The sequence below is a fragment of the Etheostoma spectabile genome, chromosome 23 (genome assembly GCF_008692095.1).
Source record: "Etheostoma spectabile isolate EspeVRDwgs_2016 chromosome 23, UIUC_Espe_1.0, whole genome shotgun sequence".
NCBI lineage: Eukaryota > Metazoa > Chordata > Actinopteri > Perciformes > Percidae > Etheostoma > Etheostoma spectabile.
The window spans coordinates 4,167,106-4,185,038 of record NC_045755.1 but is presented as its reverse complement, the minus strand read 5'-3'; the positions used below and the strand labels follow the sequence as shown (position 1 = coordinate 4,185,038).

At 41.4% G+C, this 17,933-nt stretch overlaps 2 protein-coding genes and 1 long non-coding RNA gene across 6 annotated transcripts in view; 1 reads left to right on the top strand and 2 right to left on the bottom strand.

Moving 5' to 3' along the window:
- LOC116672813 (chemokine-like protein TAFA-2) overlaps positions 1-9,240 on the bottom strand; it is an 82,323-nt gene extending 73,083 nt beyond the window's left edge. For both annotated transcript variants that reach the window (XM_032504718.1, XM_032504719.1), the window contains exon 1: positions 8,554-9,240. The gene's annotated coding sequence lies outside the window, so the exon portion shown is untranslated. The remainder of the gene's footprint in view (positions 1-8,553) is intronic.
- Positions 9,241-9,332: 92 nt separating this feature from the next.
- The window catches only part of etv6 (ETS variant transcription factor 6), a 27,228-nt gene continuing 18,627 nt past the window's right edge, over positions 9,333-17,933 (bottom strand). For 2 of the 3 annotated variants that reach the window (XM_032504677.1, XM_032504679.1), the window contains exons 3-8: positions 17,565-17,729; positions 14,413-14,547; positions 12,116-12,718; positions 11,433-11,575; positions 10,584-10,684; positions 9,930-10,456 (exon numbers count right to left, since the gene is read on the bottom strand). In XM_032504677.1, the coding sequence (XP_032360568.1) occupies positions 10,354-10,456; positions 10,584-10,684; positions 11,433-11,575; positions 12,116-12,718; positions 14,413-14,547; positions 17,565-17,729 (1,250 nt within the window). In that variant the 3' untranslated portion in view covers positions 9,930-10,353. Of the gene's footprint in view, positions 9,860-9,929; positions 10,457-10,583; positions 10,685-11,432; positions 11,576-12,115; positions 12,719-14,412; positions 14,548-17,564; positions 17,730-17,933 lie in introns of those variants that run through there. The other variant, XM_032504678.1, reaches the window with a different exon arrangement.
- Positions 9,810-17,702, top strand: LOC116672828 (uncharacterized). The gene is made up of 2 exons (XR_004327647.1): positions 9,810-9,888; positions 17,512-17,702. It is a non-coding gene; the product is annotated as an uncharacterized LOC116672828 (long non-coding RNA).

Here is a 17,933-nt window from a genome sequence, read left to right as displayed (position 1 = left end):
TAAGTCACCATGCATGGATAGAATATATTATATCTCCATGTCTAATAAATGAAACAAATTCTCTGAAGTAGTTCATGTCTGTACATCAAAGCCTATTCCAGTCTCATGTTTCTAACAGGCAGACAGGAATATGCAATATGATCTCAGAACACTGTATTCAGGGATGAAATACATAGGAACGTGCTTCAGTATTAAAATAAAACTAATCGTAGACACCTGTAACCATGACTGTTTTGATATTGTTTTCCTTATTATGATTGTGTTTGTTTCCTTTTATATCTATAACTGTAAGCGTCATGATTGGTATGTTTGGTTAAGTGGGCGGCTGTGGCTCAGCGGTATAGCGGTTGCCTGCCAATCGGAAGGTTGGTGGTTCAATCCCTGGCCCTGCAGTCCCATGTTGAAGTGTCCTTGGGCAAGACACTGAACCCCGAGCTGCCCCCGGTGCTGCGCATCGGAGTGTGAATGTGTGTGAGTGTGTATCTGATGAGCAGGTGGCACCTTGTACGGCAGCCCCGGCCACAGTGTATGAATGTGTGTGAATGGTGAATGTATCCTGTAGATGTAAAAGAGCTTTGAGTAGTCGTTAAGACTAGAAAAGCGCTATATAAATACAGCACATTTACATTTACATTTAAATGCACAGAAACCAAATAAAGGTTACGTTTTGCATAAACAGCTTTGAGTTTTATAGCAGGTAGCTGCACAGTTACCCTCACCTCCCTATGTGCTACTTTGAACACTATTTACTTTATGTATATTTTCCTGTAGTGTAATGTTGAATTTGCACTTTGAGTGAATTTTGTGCCACTTTATTTTTGACCTTACTGGAATTAATTTAATACAAGCTAGCATAACCATACTAACGTCATCATTGTTATCTCGACACTTATGTCTCCTAAAATTTACAGGCAAACAAACTGCATTCTCAATCACATTTCCAGGCTAACATGTTTATTCCCAAATAACGTTTCAAATGTTTTCAAATGTTTCAACATGTCCTCATACCAGGGACACAAAATGGTTGCAGTTTTAAACCTGTGGTGAATGTTGTGAACTACTTGGTTAGGTTTAACTAATTGGTTTGGGTTCAAATAAGTATGTTTATTACGTACATGACGTAAGTTAAGTATGTTACGTACATCAAGGGAGTTAAGTACGTAACGTAAGTTAAAACAAGTCAACCTTGACGTTTGGTTCTACACAGGAAACAAACCAGGGTTAAAAGTCCCGTGTTTGTTTCACCCATCCATCCATCCACCCCGACATCTTCCCTTCGCGGACTTTGATTAGAAACATATTTGATACCTTTAAAACAAATGTCATTTGGGTTAAGATACTTTTCTATACAAACGTAGTTCAGAAAGCAGTCTAGTTGTGTGGGATTGGGAACATTACATTTTTTGGGAGAAAAGACTCTCTCTACACAGGCTTGTATGACTAGTTAGAGGTTAACATTAGGTTAACATTAGCAAACTCTTCCCCCAGTTTCTGGCATTGTCTGTGTCACAGTAACCACAATAGTCTAGTCTTTTCCATTCTGTTCTCCTCTATTCTGTCAGTGTACCTCCTGTCTGATTGTAATGTAGCAGAGAGATCACATCCCCCTCATGACTAACTAATACAGCAGCCGACAACAGCCTTGGTAAGCTGAACAATAAGAATGAACAGAAAGAAAAAATCTAATAAAATAAAACCAGAGTGTCATTAAGAGACCTTCAGTGAAATACTGGAGATTCTGTACTTAATTGCAAGCTAACTGGGTCACTGTAGACTACATTTTAGTAGAAATATACCACCTCAGATCGTTTTATTTTTTTAATTTCAAATCCACAGGCAATCAAACAGCTCACTTTTTATTAAGCTCAGTCAATTATCTATTGGAGCACCATAACTGCTTCAGATGTGGTTTCTGGGAGATTTGCTCACAAAACATGACAGGACAACATGTGTAGATTGGAAAAAGAGAGAGGGGAAAAAAAAAGCAACCGTAAAAAGCTTTGAAGACGACAAGGCCGAGTTAGGGAGAAGGAGAAGACTTCAACCTTGGCCGTGACCTGAACAAACTGTAATGAGTTCTGAACTTCTGCCTCAGCTCAGTATTGTTGTGGTTTTCAGAGTGCTGAGCGCTGGTAAACAGGATATTGAGTCCCAGATGGGTTTGGCTCACATCATGAAAGTACTGTAAGGCCCCCAGCTCTGCACCAACCATCAGCCATCGAAATTAAATGGAGGGAAGGGGATGGGTGGTAGAGGAGAGAGGGGAGGGAAGAAAGATGTTTCTGCTGTCCAAAATGTGCGTTGGTGTGTTTGGAGGCTTTCAGAGGCTAGAGTTATCCTGCGTGACGGGCACATGTTTATGAGCCACTAGGCCACACACAGAGCAACACTAAAACGCTGCTGAAGAGATAAAACGGCCACGTTGGGGGAACCAAACAAAAAAACCTGGACACAGACCAGCGGATTCGCTCACTGTGTTTTTCAGTTTCTCTCACTCTTTGTCTGTCTCCTCCTTTACTTCTCCCTCTGCATGAAATAGGATCACAGCTAACAGGAGTAGGACTGTTGGAAAAGGTTGGAAGACAGCGTGATGATCAACTCCAAAGGAGTCCCAGCAGAGGAGGATTGTGGGAGGGCAGTAGACGGCAAGAAATGTAGACCGCTGAAGCATGTGCAGAGAGAACAGAAGTTAATTTAAAAAAGGCTTGGTTTCTGGAGGCCGGACAGCCCTGTACTCCACGTTAACTTGTTACTAACACTACGTTTAACTTCAAGTCATTTTGTCTCTTCAAGGGTTAAATGGATATTTACTATTTTTCAACCTGGGTTCTCCTTTCATCGTTCTTATCAGTTACTATAACATTTTATTAACCAATTTTATTGCTGTGATCTAGGGGAACTGAGACACCAATAGCCTCAACTTTACAAAAGATTCAAATAGGCCAAGCAAGCAGTCCCAGTAAATTAGGTATTATTGGACAATTGTGACTGCCCCATACATTTTTACATGCAATGCCGGCCTTCAGAGCCAACGTACGTAGAAGGCAGTGGGACCTCTGTTGGGGAGGTAGAGAGTTAGACACTTGACTTGAAGTACCTAAATAAATGCTTTTTGCCGCTCACAGCTACGTTATAGTGCTCCGCAAAATCCAATCGATGTTTACAGCAGACTGTTTGGGTGTAACTTTTATGATTCATCTTTCTTTTTCATTTTGTATTAAGTGTTTTAGGCGGTATGGCTAAGCTGGGAAGGTGTTTAAGATTTCAGTAATCGTGTGGATGAGTCAAATGATGGTCAACATGGCATCCTTGTGGTTTCATGAGTTTAAGACAGTGGTTCTAATTCAATTCAAGTCAATCATCTGTTTCCCTTCCTTTCCTATCACCTCTACACTGCCTTTCATTAAAATAAAAGCAAAATGTCCCCTTAAACATACCATACACCCATCCGTGCCCTGCCGCTAGGGGTCTTTTAATCCAAACGATAACAAAAGGCGGAGCAGTGCTGTCATTGCAGTCAGTTTTTCCTGGTTAGGATTCCTTCAATGTTCATTGTTCAGGAGGTTTTTCCTCATCCTCTCCAAAACAAACGGACCAGATAATTAAAACCAGTAAAAACACGGATTATTGCAGTTTCACATTAAACATCAGTCTTTTTTGGCTAGCTGATCTTGTTTTTTCTGATAACTTAACATCCAGACATATAATTTAAAAAAAATCCTATATCTGGTTAAAAACAACCAGGTCTACAAGATGTATGTTAAAAAGGTAGCCCAAAACTGGATAAAACGTCCATTTATGACGGCTTCTGGAAGACAACCACAACATTTGATGCGTGCCCAAAGGCGACCAAATGACACGGAACATGTTCTTGATTGAAGTGACAGATCTCTCTGGGTTTTAACATTGTAGGAAACATTTGGGATAATGTCAGTATACAACTCAACACAATATATACTATGGGTTAATTCGTTTGAAGACATTTTAACATGGATAGGTTATAAATTATATATTTAAATAATAATGAATAAAGCTTTTAAAAGAGAACGGATGGTCAACATGACAAAAAATGTGATCAAGGTTTAAAAAAAAAAAGTGTAATTTTTTTTCTTTAGGCTCTTTGCTCAATTTCATTTTCTTTAGGCTCTTTGCTCAATTTCATTAAAAGATATGTTTTCTGAAGGTCAGTGCAACTATTTTTGAAAAGAGAAAATCCCATTATGAACTACTTTTGATATTCACATTTTTTCAATGCTGGCTGCTTAAGATGGATCTCGATCGAATTCACGGGTCCAGTTTCTAGTCTGTAAATTATAAACTGCATAAACATCATTTTTTAAATGAGTGTCCAGAGTTTACAGGACCAGTCAAATGAATGCCCTGCCAACAACTGTCAGCAGGCAAGTGATGCATGAATGTAATCAGAAGAAGAGGAAGAGTCAGGAGAAGATGAAGGTGAAAGTGAAAAATGTATAGGAACCTTTTGCTATATTATTTCATCTTCTCTCCAGAGTGTCTGTTTATTCAACGGCGGGGGAATTTGTCTTACTCCAAATGAAACCGAGGCAGAGCGGGCCGCAGATCAAATAGAATGTGAAAAGAGAGAGGGGGGGAGAAAGAGAATCCCTTGCTTCCTATTTACATCAAACACCAGCACAGTGGATGTCAATCAGCTGCTGATATTTTACACAAATTCCAATAGTTTCAGGAGGAGCGAAGCACAAAGTCCCCTATCATCCTAGCACCTGACCTCCTCTCGAGGCTTTCATGTGGAGCGCTGATGAATGAATCCCTGCGGCAGTGTACTGTGGCGCACAGGTTCCATCTAACATGTCCAGTCTCATCTTCAACACTATTTTCTGAGAACAATGAGGAAAATTCTGCCAGCGGTAATGTCATCATTTCTCTGATCCCACTCTGTGGTTTCACCAGTTGAAAGCGTTTTCTTGAAACCAGCGGTGATGTGCTGTTGAAGGCAGATTGCTCCAGTAAATTTGGACAGAATAAAAAAAGTAGAATCTGTTCGGTTGACTCCCCCCAGCCTCACCTCCTGTATCAGAAATGACCAACTGAAAAAGATCTGCACACAAATCTCTCTCGGTCTGTCCCTCACATAAATATATCACATTAATTCACTACGCATTCTCGTGAACAGTTTATGTGATATCTTACGAAAATGTATGCAAAAGTACCAGAAGTGAGCGTTATGCGACGACAGCAAAGTTTAGGCACCAATACGACAAGTTAAGTTTAAGAAAAAGATTGGTTACAAATTACAGTGCTTCACTTTTCAGCTATGTATATGTACGAATGGTTTATGAGAACAGCCTGGCGGGGTTTCACTACTCATCACATACGTCATTGGTGTGAGAAATGGGAGTACTTTCAGTTACTCAGGTTGTTATCAGGGATGGCAGAATCATTGGCCTTTTGTTGCTATGTTAACTAGCCCACTTTCTAACGGTGATATATTGGTTGGTATATTTCCTCAGATAGTTTGAATATTTTGAAGTTAATTGGATGTGGCAACCGCTCAGCCAGGCTGAGAACTGGAGCTTTTCCCCACAGAGGTCGAGAGAAAGACATTGTGTTAATAATGTTAGCTAAATGTTAGCTTAAAGTTAATGGCTGTAGTGTGAGGTTAGTTTAATGAACATCAGCCTAGTTACGTTGTAGCTAACCCCCTGGACCGGTCGCCAGTCAATCACAGGGCTGGCGTGCTCAGATTCACACCTACGGCAGTTTTAGACTCAATGAACCTAACCTGCATGTCTTTGAACTGTAGGAGGAAAGTGTTGCACCTGGAGGAAGCTTACGCAGGCGCAGGGAGAACATGCTAACACCCCACAGAAAGAAGAAGCCAGTCAGAACCTTGTTGCTGTGAGGCAACGCTGCTAACGTCCTCACCGGCTCTGTTCAGCGGTAAAGAGAAAATCCACCTACCAGCACCTGTAAAGCTCACTACCAGGCCTGTTTCCCAGCAGACGCAGGCGTTACTATCAACGTTATTAATGGCTCTGCTCTATGTGCTGTCCCAGTAAGCCGTCACAGCATGCACAATACCAGGACCTTGAAACTGAAACCGCTAAATTGAATTTGATCAACTTTCATTTTATTGTTTACGTCTGTGATTTTTTTTTTTTTTGTGACATGCCAAAATAATAAGTGCAGGCTACATGTTTATGTAGGTATTTAAAGACGTTTTTTAATTAAGTAATTTTGTTTCACATTATAAATACGTATTACCCTTAAATGATCCTGTTACACAAAGGCTTTATCTATCTGTCTATCTGGTGTGCGTTAGATATGGCGTCCCTTTATTTGCTTCTGTTCCACCAATTTTCTCTACTGTTCCTACTGTAACTGTCCAAGACTTTTCAAGTTCAGAATAAGCCATTCACAATCAAATAAGGTCCAGAATGTATTGTTTATGAATAAAGTTTTATAAATGAGCGCCCACAAAGACAAGTCTCATTCAAAGACCACCCGCTGCTGGTGTGTTGTGTGTAACAGCTGTTCACAGACGTCCCTAGAAGTCGGTCTGGTTGGCGAGGAGCCGCGGACTGTGAAGCCTCGGTGTCATTGCTTTTGGTCAATGGCAAGGCAGCACCAGGATGAGGTTACGTGACCCACCGTAAGTATATAAAAAAAAGAAAAGAAAAAAAAAGTGACTTTGGCTGATCCGCCGGTGCTGGCCAGACAGTCGGCACCAGGTCGCCCAGCTGGAGGGGAACCGGTCTGACCTGAGCCAGGCGGCCCACAGCTTTAATCCTGATCACTCATGGTGGAGGAGCTGCTGCTAATGCTTGCAGCTAACCGGGGACGGCCTGGGCTGCCAATTCTGTGGAAGTAGCTGCTGGCTGCTAAAAAGTTGTTAGAGGTTGCCAGATGACGTCATGTGTGGTTTGCTGCATCCCACTGCTCTGTGCTGAGAGACAGTATCCACATCTATTATTCCAGTAAAAGTCCCAAGTTATTCATGCAGAAATACTCTGTTACAAGTAAATGTACTGCATTACTTACTGAAGTGTGAGCAGTTCTCATTCTGCATGAAAAATTACTCATGTGACTGACATTCAGATTCAGTTTAAGCTATTTTATATACAGTTCCCAACCTTGGGCACGGGCCCCTCCAATTGGTCACAAGGTCAATCTAAAGAAGATTGAGAAGATTATTTGGTTAACAAAGAAGAAAATCTCCTACACAAATTTCTTTCAGGTTTGTTTAATTCTGAATTACTTTTTTTTTTTTTAAGGCAGAAATGTTCGAATTGGTGAACTTAATTGGTTTTACTGTGGAGCCTCAGTTTTTCTATCTGTGAGGAGGAGGCTAATGTTATGAAGACAAGTGTTGTGTCCATACAGCTACCAGCACACAGTTCATTCTCAACCACCAGCTGTTCCACTGTATACTTTATTTGTGACTGTCTTATTTCCTCCATCCACTGTATTGTACACCAGTCTTGTAAACTGACAGCATGTCCAGTTCCTTTTTGTTCCCGTTGTCTTCATTAAATTAAAAGCATTAGGTCTGTGGCTGCAGATGGTGGAGGAAGTGTACCGATCGGCCCGCCTGTACCTCCTCGCCGCTGTGTCAACGTATTTCATCATCCGAGGATTCACTCCATTTGCTTCAGGTGCGCTGACATTAGTCTCAGTGCAGGAGGTCAAATCGATACATCGCTATTAAAATGAGTTGACTTCCTAACAGCCATTTGGTAGTTAAACTGACATCTCTATCAATAACACCAAACCACCAGATGTATTTCTGCATCCAGTATGAGTTCTAGACACTAAATTAAATAGAGATATTACAGTACATAGACTAATACAAAATACTTATTAAGACTTAATCTATTCCAGACTCCTGCCTAGAATCTAATTTCTGTAGACTCCATAAAACAGTCTCTGATCTCGTTCAACCCAACCTGGCTGTACAGTATACAGTAAATACTCCGGACTACACAGAAGTCACTACTGATTTGTTGAAACAAAAGCTCCATGACTTAGACTTAGTCTACAACTGGGAAACTGCACTTACTAATGCCAAATCTGAATGACAAATTAGCAATATTACAAATACTGCAATGATGCAAAGTAAAATACAGTGACAATAATTCCCCCCAAATCTTGTGTTTAAAAAAAATGTGTATAATGGGGGAAAAAAGTATGAGGCGTCACTGCACTTCCAGCATGTACAAAAATGACTGCGAGAAAACAGTTGCAATGCATCTAACGTCGGTTAGTGGAAGGAAGTGAAAATAAAAATGTTTTCAGTTTTCAGAAATCTATTTGAGGACTCAATTACAGATACATGGCTGAATGAAAATATGAATGTATGCCTCACCCAAGAAGATGGGGAGTGACAGAGAGTTAACCCGGGCCTAATACTTGTTTTGTGGTAATTGTGGTGCTGATGGTCTGAATAAAACACCCGGAGTTGCTGAGTGAGTTTCCGTGCCGGACTGTGCGCACACCCCGGCAGTATAAACTCCTACCAGCGCCCGAAGGAGGGCAGAAAACGGGCGTCGGGGTTGCGTGAATGGCTCTTACCTGTAATTGTCCCACTCCCTTCCCGCACCTTAACGCCCTCTCAAACCATCGGCGGGGCTGCTGCTACAATCCACTGGAGTGTCTGTGATGTGGAGACATTTGTGTCCTGGATTGGCAGAAAAAAAAACGGGAGTGGTGCCTCTTTTTTTTCCCCCCCACGAATGAAATCAAAACGGCTTTTGTCAGAATCAGACACGATTATTGGTCTTCCAAACGTGGCAGCGTGAGCATCTTATCCGCCGCACAGCCGAGATTCTCCTGCATCCAAACCCTCCCCTTGTCTCTTTATTCCGTTAGAGTCCAGAAACAAGCAGCAGCCTGTTAACACTCAGGCGGATAATAAGCGTTAACTGCGTCCTGTTGGTGGCTGCCAGTCCCCTGGTGGATCACAGCGCGCGCTCAAAATTAGTATATGAATTTGTCAAAGTGGGATCGACCCTGATCCATCACTTGAGTCTGCAGTCTGTGCTCCGCCGCGTCTCTCCCCAGTCTGACAGCTCGCCTCTGCGCGCACCAACTTTTATGGAGACTCCGGAGCGCACAGCGCAGCGCACCGCCGCTACCTCCGCCGGTAACGCGTTACAATATTCGGATTACTATAGTATTACAGAGGCTATCTTACAGATTTAGATGTGGCCTGTTAATTTGAACGACACAATGATTGATGCAAAAGGAAGTAGGCGTCTGGTATCACCTCCCAATGGACCTCAATATGATCATCAATCATATTGTAGGCTAATTAAATATGGAAAAGTGAAACTATGTTAGATAGTCTCATATTAAGGAACTATATGGTCATTACATTTCAAGGCTCATTTGGACATTTTGTAGAACAGGAAAATGATTCCCAAAACAGAATGATTCCGATAATTTTTTTTCTCCAGAGGCTAAAGACACAGTCACTCATTTAGGAAGTGTAACGCAAAATATATAGTCTATGTGCTAGGGAGCAATTAGTGAATTATTACATTGAAATGGAAAATAAAAAATGGCAATAAATAAGTAATACATCACATCTGATTAATAATTGAGCACAACAGTAATGAGACATCAATTCCACCAAAAGCAAGATATTCAGAACAGACCAAAAGATGATCATTTCTACCATATTTTTCAAAGGTTTTATTAATATGATAAACTGCAGCCGCATTAAATCCTCTACATGACCCTTTAAATGACAAGCATGTTTGATGAACGGTGGACAGCCTCTACCACTGCTCCCTCTCATTACAAATGGTCCAGTATTGCCATCGTGTGGATATTTGGTGTATTTCACCGAACGTCACTGACGTCCTTCAGAGAAACACTAGAGGGAATTAGGTGATTAATATTCAGGTAAATATCTTCCGTTTCAAGCATACGCCACACTAAGAGAATACAGTTTGATTGAAAACGTTTATTCCACGGTGAAAACATTCCTGTCACACACACGCACACACAATTTTCTTTTTACAAACAGCGGAATTCCATAGTATAATGCATGTGAGGAGACAATATAATCATCAAAGTGACGTAAGCACAAAGTGATTGGCTTTTGCAGTTCATTCAGAAATAAAAGAACACACAGAAAATCTTTTCAGCCCTGTCACAAAAGCTGATGCTGTTTTTTTTCTTCTTTTGACTTTAGGAAAACATCATCCTAAGGCAATCTTAAGAGAGATTTCATGTCTGTCTGTGTGGGACTGGTACGAGCCAAACGTCCACGCGGTCCAGATTCAACGACCATTGTTCAGGCTGATTCTGAAAGGCATCGGCGGCTGTAGTAGTAAGTAGTTCATGGACTCGTTTACCAAGAGTTCCTCAGCATTCCTCTTTGATGTAGATTTGTTCATCTGTGTCGGACTCCAGGTGCTCCAGCCGGTCCGTCTGTCCGTTCATAATCTCATCGGGAGTTTTCATGAACCTGGTGAACACCAGGGAGACGAGGAAACAAGTTTGGTCACATATTAAAACTTCTGTTATAGAATAGATTTAAAAATGTTAGATATATCAAGAGTAACGTGACCAAACTGATCTTTAAGTTGATATACCTGAATAGAAGTCTTTGCCCCGGCTCCTTCCTGATTATGTTCAGTTTGTAGTAGTGTCTCAGTGCTCGTGACATCTTCTCATACGTCATGTTGGTCCTGTTCTGTAAGAGGTAAAAGAACAAAAGTGTCAGTAATAATAATAATGTAGTGTTACTGATCCGCATGTTGAGACGTTTTCTACATCTTCAGATGCGCTGTGCCATTTAAAACTGCACTGAATGACAGTGTTTGGTCACATGGGGGCAGAAGAACTCCACAACAAGCTGAAAACCCATCTGACATCAAATCCATCACCTCATTAAGGTGTTGTGGGAAACGTGTTGGCCAACAGTGGCCTGTTTAGGCATCTAGCAGACAGAGTCTGTGGGCCGTAAAACCAAAACAATGAGCTAAAAGAGGCTTACAAGCTTTGGTGTCTCATCACTATGAGCAACACCTTTCATTTTACAGAGTAACTCAATCCATCTGTTAAGATGAAAAATACTGTTTAGTGCAGCTTTAAACTGTTGTAGAAATGACTGATGGATCTGGGATCTCCCTGCTCACGTAGCTAGGGCTGCAACTAACGATTATTTTCGTTTCAAAATTGTGAAAAATGTCAGTGTTTTCCCACGCCCAACATGACGTCCTCAAATCTCTTGTTTTATCCACAACTCTAAAATATTCAGTTTACTGTCAACGTGGAGTAAAGAAACTAGAAAATACATTTAAGAAGCTGGAATCAGAGAAAAATGTCAGTGTCAACTATTAAAAATAACTGTTGATTAAGGCATTGTTTGCAGCTGTACACTGAGCCAGCTGCAGTCTGATCATGAACAACAGTGGCTGCACACGGAGTGTTTGTTTTACCTTGTGATTGCCCCAGAGCCTGGCCAGGCCGTTGGGGTCCATGATGCGGAAGATTTTGGTCTCGGTATCCTCCCAGCGGATGTAGTTCTCGTACCTGCTGTCTGACAGGAGCTGGTAGACGTAGTCCCACAGCAACCTGCAGTCTGCAAGGACACAGCAGGGAAACACAGTGAGTTGCATGGGCTGGATGGAATTTACTATTATTTTTTACCTTTTTGATTTTAAGAGAATACCAAAGGGACAGGATAAGTAAGGGTCTTGCTGTCACATTGGCCTCGTTCTGACTTGGTTTTAAAATCTGACCTGCGTGATCAAATCACAAGTGGATAGCTCTAGGTACGGGTGTTCCCACCTGGCAGTAGAATGTGTCTCCAAACGCACAGTCTGTCTGTGCCGACATAATGTTAATAGGGGGGGTCATGAAGACCAAACATTCTCCCGTTCTCGGTGCTATTAGGATGTGGACACGTGGCTCAGACCACCTCCAAATGTAGTTTTAGTGATCTGATCTCAATGCGTCCTGAGAGTGTTTTCACCTGTACTTAATGCAATCACTCAGATCGGATTTATATACCAGGTGGAAACGGTGTAAATCACGATTCAATGAACAAAATGGTGTTAACAGGCAGACACTGAGAAAGATGGCATCGCATCAAAAAAAGTCTATAAAAGTGTGTTCTTACCTGCTATCCGTCCGATGGGCATTTGCTGCTCTTCTGGAGGAGACACAGGCATGATGACGTGGTTCCTGTAGAGCGCCTCCTCTTGCTGCTGCAGCAGATGCTGCTGCTGTTGCTGGGACAGTGGTATCTGATGGTGGTGGCCGTGTGCTTTCCTCTCACGGCCGTTCTCAAGCGTGGCTTGAGACGGGGGCCCAACGCGGCTGTGCCTGAAGTCCATGGCGGCACCCTCGCCAGCACGGCTCGGGCTGAGGAGCAGCGGGTTCATGATGGCGCTGGGCATGAGCTGGATGACACGAGGAGGGCCCAGCTCCTGGCCCCCGGGGCTGCCCGGGCACGGTGCTTCTCGGGGCGTGGCGCAGCGGCCGTTGGGTGCGGCGGGGGACACCGACAGAGGGTACATTTCTTCGGGCAGGTGGTGGTTGCTGTCGGGCAGCTGGGAGAAGGTCTGCAGGTGGTCTTCGTTGGCTGCGCGGGGGTGGTTTGGCGCCGGGGGGGATCGTCTGGTCTGGTTCTGGTGGGGGGAGCGGGAACGGTGCCGCAGCTCAATGGTTGGTGGATGCTGGGGGGCTGGCTCTGTACCACGCGGGGCCCGCCGTACCGTTTCTGGGGTTACAAAAGATACAGTATGTGATAAATATCTACAGCTAAGTTCCACACTTTTATATTAAGGGGACACACTACAGGAGAATAGAGAACATATTTAAACTAACAGTAATTCCCATCAAACTTGATTATTTACACTAAGGTAATTTTTTTATTGTTTTTTTTAAATGTTATATTAAATATGCAAATTAGTCATTATCTAATCTTAAATATGCGCTAATTTACATAATTTCCAGAACAGAGAGCTGAAAAGCCAGGTTCAAAATTATTGTTTCATTTTTTGACTTAAGTTTTATCCAGAAGGGACTTTAGATAACTCTCTATCACTCCATAAATTAGAAAATTCAGTATTAAAAAGAAAATCCATTTTGGACACGTTTTAGGCAGTATTAAATGTTTGAATGATATCTGAACAAACCGAGAATACAGTTAGGAATGAAAGTAGAAGGTTTGGTGTATGGATGTGCTCCTGAAGTGGAGACTTCTGGCTCAAAGTACGACAACAAAACCTTTTGGATTGTACATTCCATACATTTTGCAACATACTACAGGTGTACGGCTAAAACCTTCCCCAGTTGATTACTTACATTAAGAGGATTGTTTTTGTAGTCAAAGTTTTCATGATGGTTGTTTCTCACTCTTTTCTAACTCAAGCCTTTGGGTGTATTTTATTTTCTGGCCAGGTGCTTATTGCTGTTAGTTCCCAGCCTCTTGGTATTCTGGCTTCCCACAAAAAAAGAACACTAGGTGTCACTAATATCCTGCTGTTAGGTTGAGTATGCTGATTACATTATTTTGAAGAGTTTCAGTAAAAGTTCTCTGGTTTGTGTCATAAGTGGTTTGAATGTTTAGCATTCACAAGCATTGGAAACAGCATCTACAAAGTGGAATATAAAACCAGGAAGCAACCCTGCCATAAGCCACCGGAGCAGTTTGGTGTTGTTCTGTGTTTTTGTTTAAATAAAGCAGCATTTCCTTGTGAAGCAGGTTTCACAGCCATCATGTGAAGTTACTACTCCAACCCATCTGAATGTTGCTGTGTCACATTCCCTCAGACGCAAGCCAGGAAACACACTCAGGTATTCAACCGAACATTATCATTACTTCCTTAAACGGCTGTTCTTCTGAAAAAGAGACTGACTAACCCCAACGTTCTATACATACAGTAGCTCATAAATGACCAATTTACCATACCTCTTATTACCATCTTATCTCAGAAAAAAGTGATCTCACTTTTACAGTATGTGATATTATAATGAAGTAAGCCTGTTTTCTGTAAATATCTACTTAGCTGAATCGCTTAAGATACTTAGCAAGAAGAAAATATTTGTCATTTTAAATCAATTTTCGAAGTAGAGATTTCTGGTTGAGAGTGCTAGAACAAAAAGTGATATGATGATATAAGATGTGGATTGTAAAATTCCAAAACCCAGAAACGGTATGTGCTATTATAATGAAGTTAGCCTACTATCTATCTATCTATCTATCTATCTATCTATCTATCTATCTATCTATCTATCTATCTATATATATATATATATATATAAAGCTAAGTAGATAAATAGTGCATATGTTTTAGTTTTATAATTGGTGTAAATATTAAATTGAATGTAGATGCCTTTTGAAGTTGTATCTAACTCCAGAGCTGTAAATATATGTAATGTATGCATATAAGAAGAAGAAAAAAAAAAAACCTTCAAGCTTCAGGTGCTGCACAGCGCTTTCAGGCAGCGAGTGGAAGGAGTTCCCAGGGAAGTAGGCAGACGGGTAAAACACATGGGGCTTCCTCTGCTTCAGGATGTGCTGCAGCAGCTCGTACAGGACGTCCCCTGCAGACATTCAAAAGCTCAGAGGTTAGCCATTTGTAGCATCTTACGCCTGCATAAAATAGGAAATTAGCATTGGCGTCAACCACAGAATCAGGTTCCCCTTCTTCTTCCCTTTGCTGTCCAGGCAGCCGGCAGCTTGAGCAATAATGGAAGAGTCTCTGAGGGGGCCGACATGACTGTTTCAGGACAGGGAGTCATGGCAACTCAAGACTTAAGAATATGTCTTTCTACATCGGGCATAGTGGCTAACATGAACTAGATGTTGACACAAGTAAATGGGCCGTAGCTCTATATGACCCTGGTATTCTCCTTTGAGTGCTTATACAGTAGTGTTGACACCAGCCACAAAGCCTGAGCAGGAAGTTCACTGAATGATTAACAGCTGTTTGTTATGCCTCAACACCGACGACAACGGCTCCTCTCCAAAACAATTACATGGTTTACAAATAACCCCACAGTGGTTGTGATTTTAACAGACTGCCATCACACATTATTTGACCGTTTTTTTTGTTTGTTTTTAAGGCTTACCATAACAAGGAAATAATTCTCATAAAGGAAGTAATGGCGAACACTTGCACACAAACAAACACACACACACACCCTTTCAGTTCTCACTTTCTTGCCTGTGGTGTTGAGTTGGAGTGTGGGGTAAACTCCCGTTTTCTGGTGCTTTAGAGTTTGCTTTGATTTTGGATTTTAAATGCTAGTTCTCTTCACATTTTGTCTAAGATCTGCACTCAAAAGAATGTTGTTGTTTTTATCATGATGAATCACAAATACTAGGAGGACAGCTTACAGTTAGTCATGGCTGACATGTGAAACACCCTTTTGGCTTTATGTTTCTTCCGTTAAACATTTTAAAGTCTAAACGTGCAGCTGTAGTGTAGCCCTACAAACTGCGTGGCTTATTGTAGGACGTGAAGTTAAGACATTCCAGGTCTTATTATTGATGGGAACTACACAATTACAATCCCCAAAAGGAGGAAACAGACCCATCTCAAGCCAAAATATTTGCTCTGTTCCCTAAAATGACTTTTCACTGATGTCACTGACAGCCGGGCCAGAACGGCTACCGATATTAAAATGTAATCAATCGCTGTCAGCTTTATCTCTCCACACCCTATGTCTTATGTGGTCTTAAAAAAAATGTGATCAAAGATCTACAGCTGCTGATGCATGAAACCATTTTACAGCAAAAATGATCTCAGTGTCACATTGAGGACGAGTAAAGACAACTAGTAAATCTTGCGATGATGAATCACATTTATAAAAAAAAAAAAAAAAGAATTCCCAGAACTCAATTTCTTAACAGGATGTGAAAGATTCTGTTGAAATAGAAATACAGGCTTGACAACAGCTGTCAGCTGGGCCACCTCTCTCTAGAACTCCAGATTATTCCTTATTCCTCCCAACACGTAAAACCATGTAAAAGGGCACATTGGGCTCTCTGATTGGAGGAAATATTGATTGAACTGAACAGAGCAACCTTACTTCCTGTTCAATTATACAAAGGATTCAAAATGTCTTATTTGAAGAATCGATGATTAAAGCAAATACATAAATATATACTGAAATAAATGAACACGTTAATTGTAAAATAAAATAAAAAACTTAAAGCTGAATGAATGCACAGATTTAAAAAAATACATATTTGAATAAATAAAAAATGTTTGCTGGTTGATCATTATGATCATTTGATCATTATCAAAAATGAATAAACGTCTAACTTATTGCTACATTTTTACAAATCTAAAAATGATTTCATGCATTTCTCCATTTAAAGATCTCGCAGCCAGCTTACATCAGCAGCAGCATACAGCTCCGTTTCATACGCCCCTATTAATGTAACGTAATGAGAGCTGAATCTGCCCCGTGAGCAGTTATCGTTTTGTGTTTGGTTATCTAAATGTAAAAGAATATATGTAAAAGAATATATTGTGTATTTTCTGATTAATAAGCAACATTGATATGTATTTATAATTATTCATGCTTTTGGTTCCGCTTTCATTTGTTTCTTCTTTTCTTCATCAATTTCTGTTTTTCCTGTATTTATTGCAGCCTTGATTAAGCATTCATTTTTTAGACCTCTATATAAATCCCACACTTTTCTAATCTGAATTTACAAAGACCCGAAATGACATGTCATTTCGTCCAGGCTGTCGGGGGTTCATCCTATGTCTTAATATTTCCCAACGCTGATCACTCCTTTCATCCCACTCTGATGACTATCGTCCTGACCCCCGCAGCGATGACGTCAGCCCTTACTGACCGCACTGAAACATTTCCAGGGAACGTAATCAGACATGGAATCCTGTTGAATTTCAAAACTACAAAACCAAAACTCTGCAAAGAAAACGGTTTACTTTTTGTTGCATTACTTTCATGCGCCTGGCTGTTAGTGTTGCCGGGGCAACAGTTGAGGTTGTTTTATACTTCCTGATCAACCGTCTCCTACTTCCTCCCCCAGAAGCCTCGCTGGAACAGCTGCCTCCTTTCACTGCCGCCTTCCCTCCTCTGCACTTTATTGATTTTTAAATGGTGTAGCTTTTGCTGTAAACACATTGATTTTAAAGCCAGATTGGCAAAGGTTTTCATGTACAAATAAACTAATATTGGTCTTAACCCATAAAGAGCAACAGCTGATGATGTTCCTTCAGTGTTTCACTCATTTATGAGGACCCCAAAATATTTTTCCAATTTAATTCAATGCCATCAGTCATTTAGTGACATTTTTTTACTCACTTTTTCCCTTTTAGAAAAGGAGCTTCTGTATAATTGAGCCAATTTTCCATGATTTCTCTGCAACTAGTCAGTGTCTCTGTGAACTGAGAAGGCTCTGTCTTCCTAGTTGATTTATCCTGTTTTTCAGTTGGGGTCCTGCTCCAGTCAGACTAAAAGAACAATCTAATGAAAATGACTCAATGGTAAAACCATTGACTGATGTCTCCACTTTTCCTAGTCTAGACTACACCTCTAATATCCCCAAGAAATTCATGAAGATGTGAAAAGAAGAGTACCGGAGTGGGGGGACCGGTAGCGGAAGTCCTCCTTGGTGAGCAGCAGCAGGGCTTTGCCGTTCATTTGGAAGGAGCCGCTGGTGATTGGCCGCAGGGCGAACTCCTTCTCAGCCCATCGCAGCCACTGGGCCACGTCCTCCCTGCTCCAAAAGACTGGCTGCAGACCTGGAGGTGGAAGGGTTGGGGGAGAAGGGGGAAGAGACGGGGTTGAGACCAGAGTTTTTGTAAAGAAGCAACCAAGTGGTGGTAATGGGGAAGGGAAGTAAGGGGAAGTAGGATGAGCTCAGTGGAAAAGAGGCAGAAGGACAGGGGGTGGGGGGTGAGGAAGGAAGAAAAAAAGGAAGGCAGGAAGGAGGGCGGGGAGGGGGG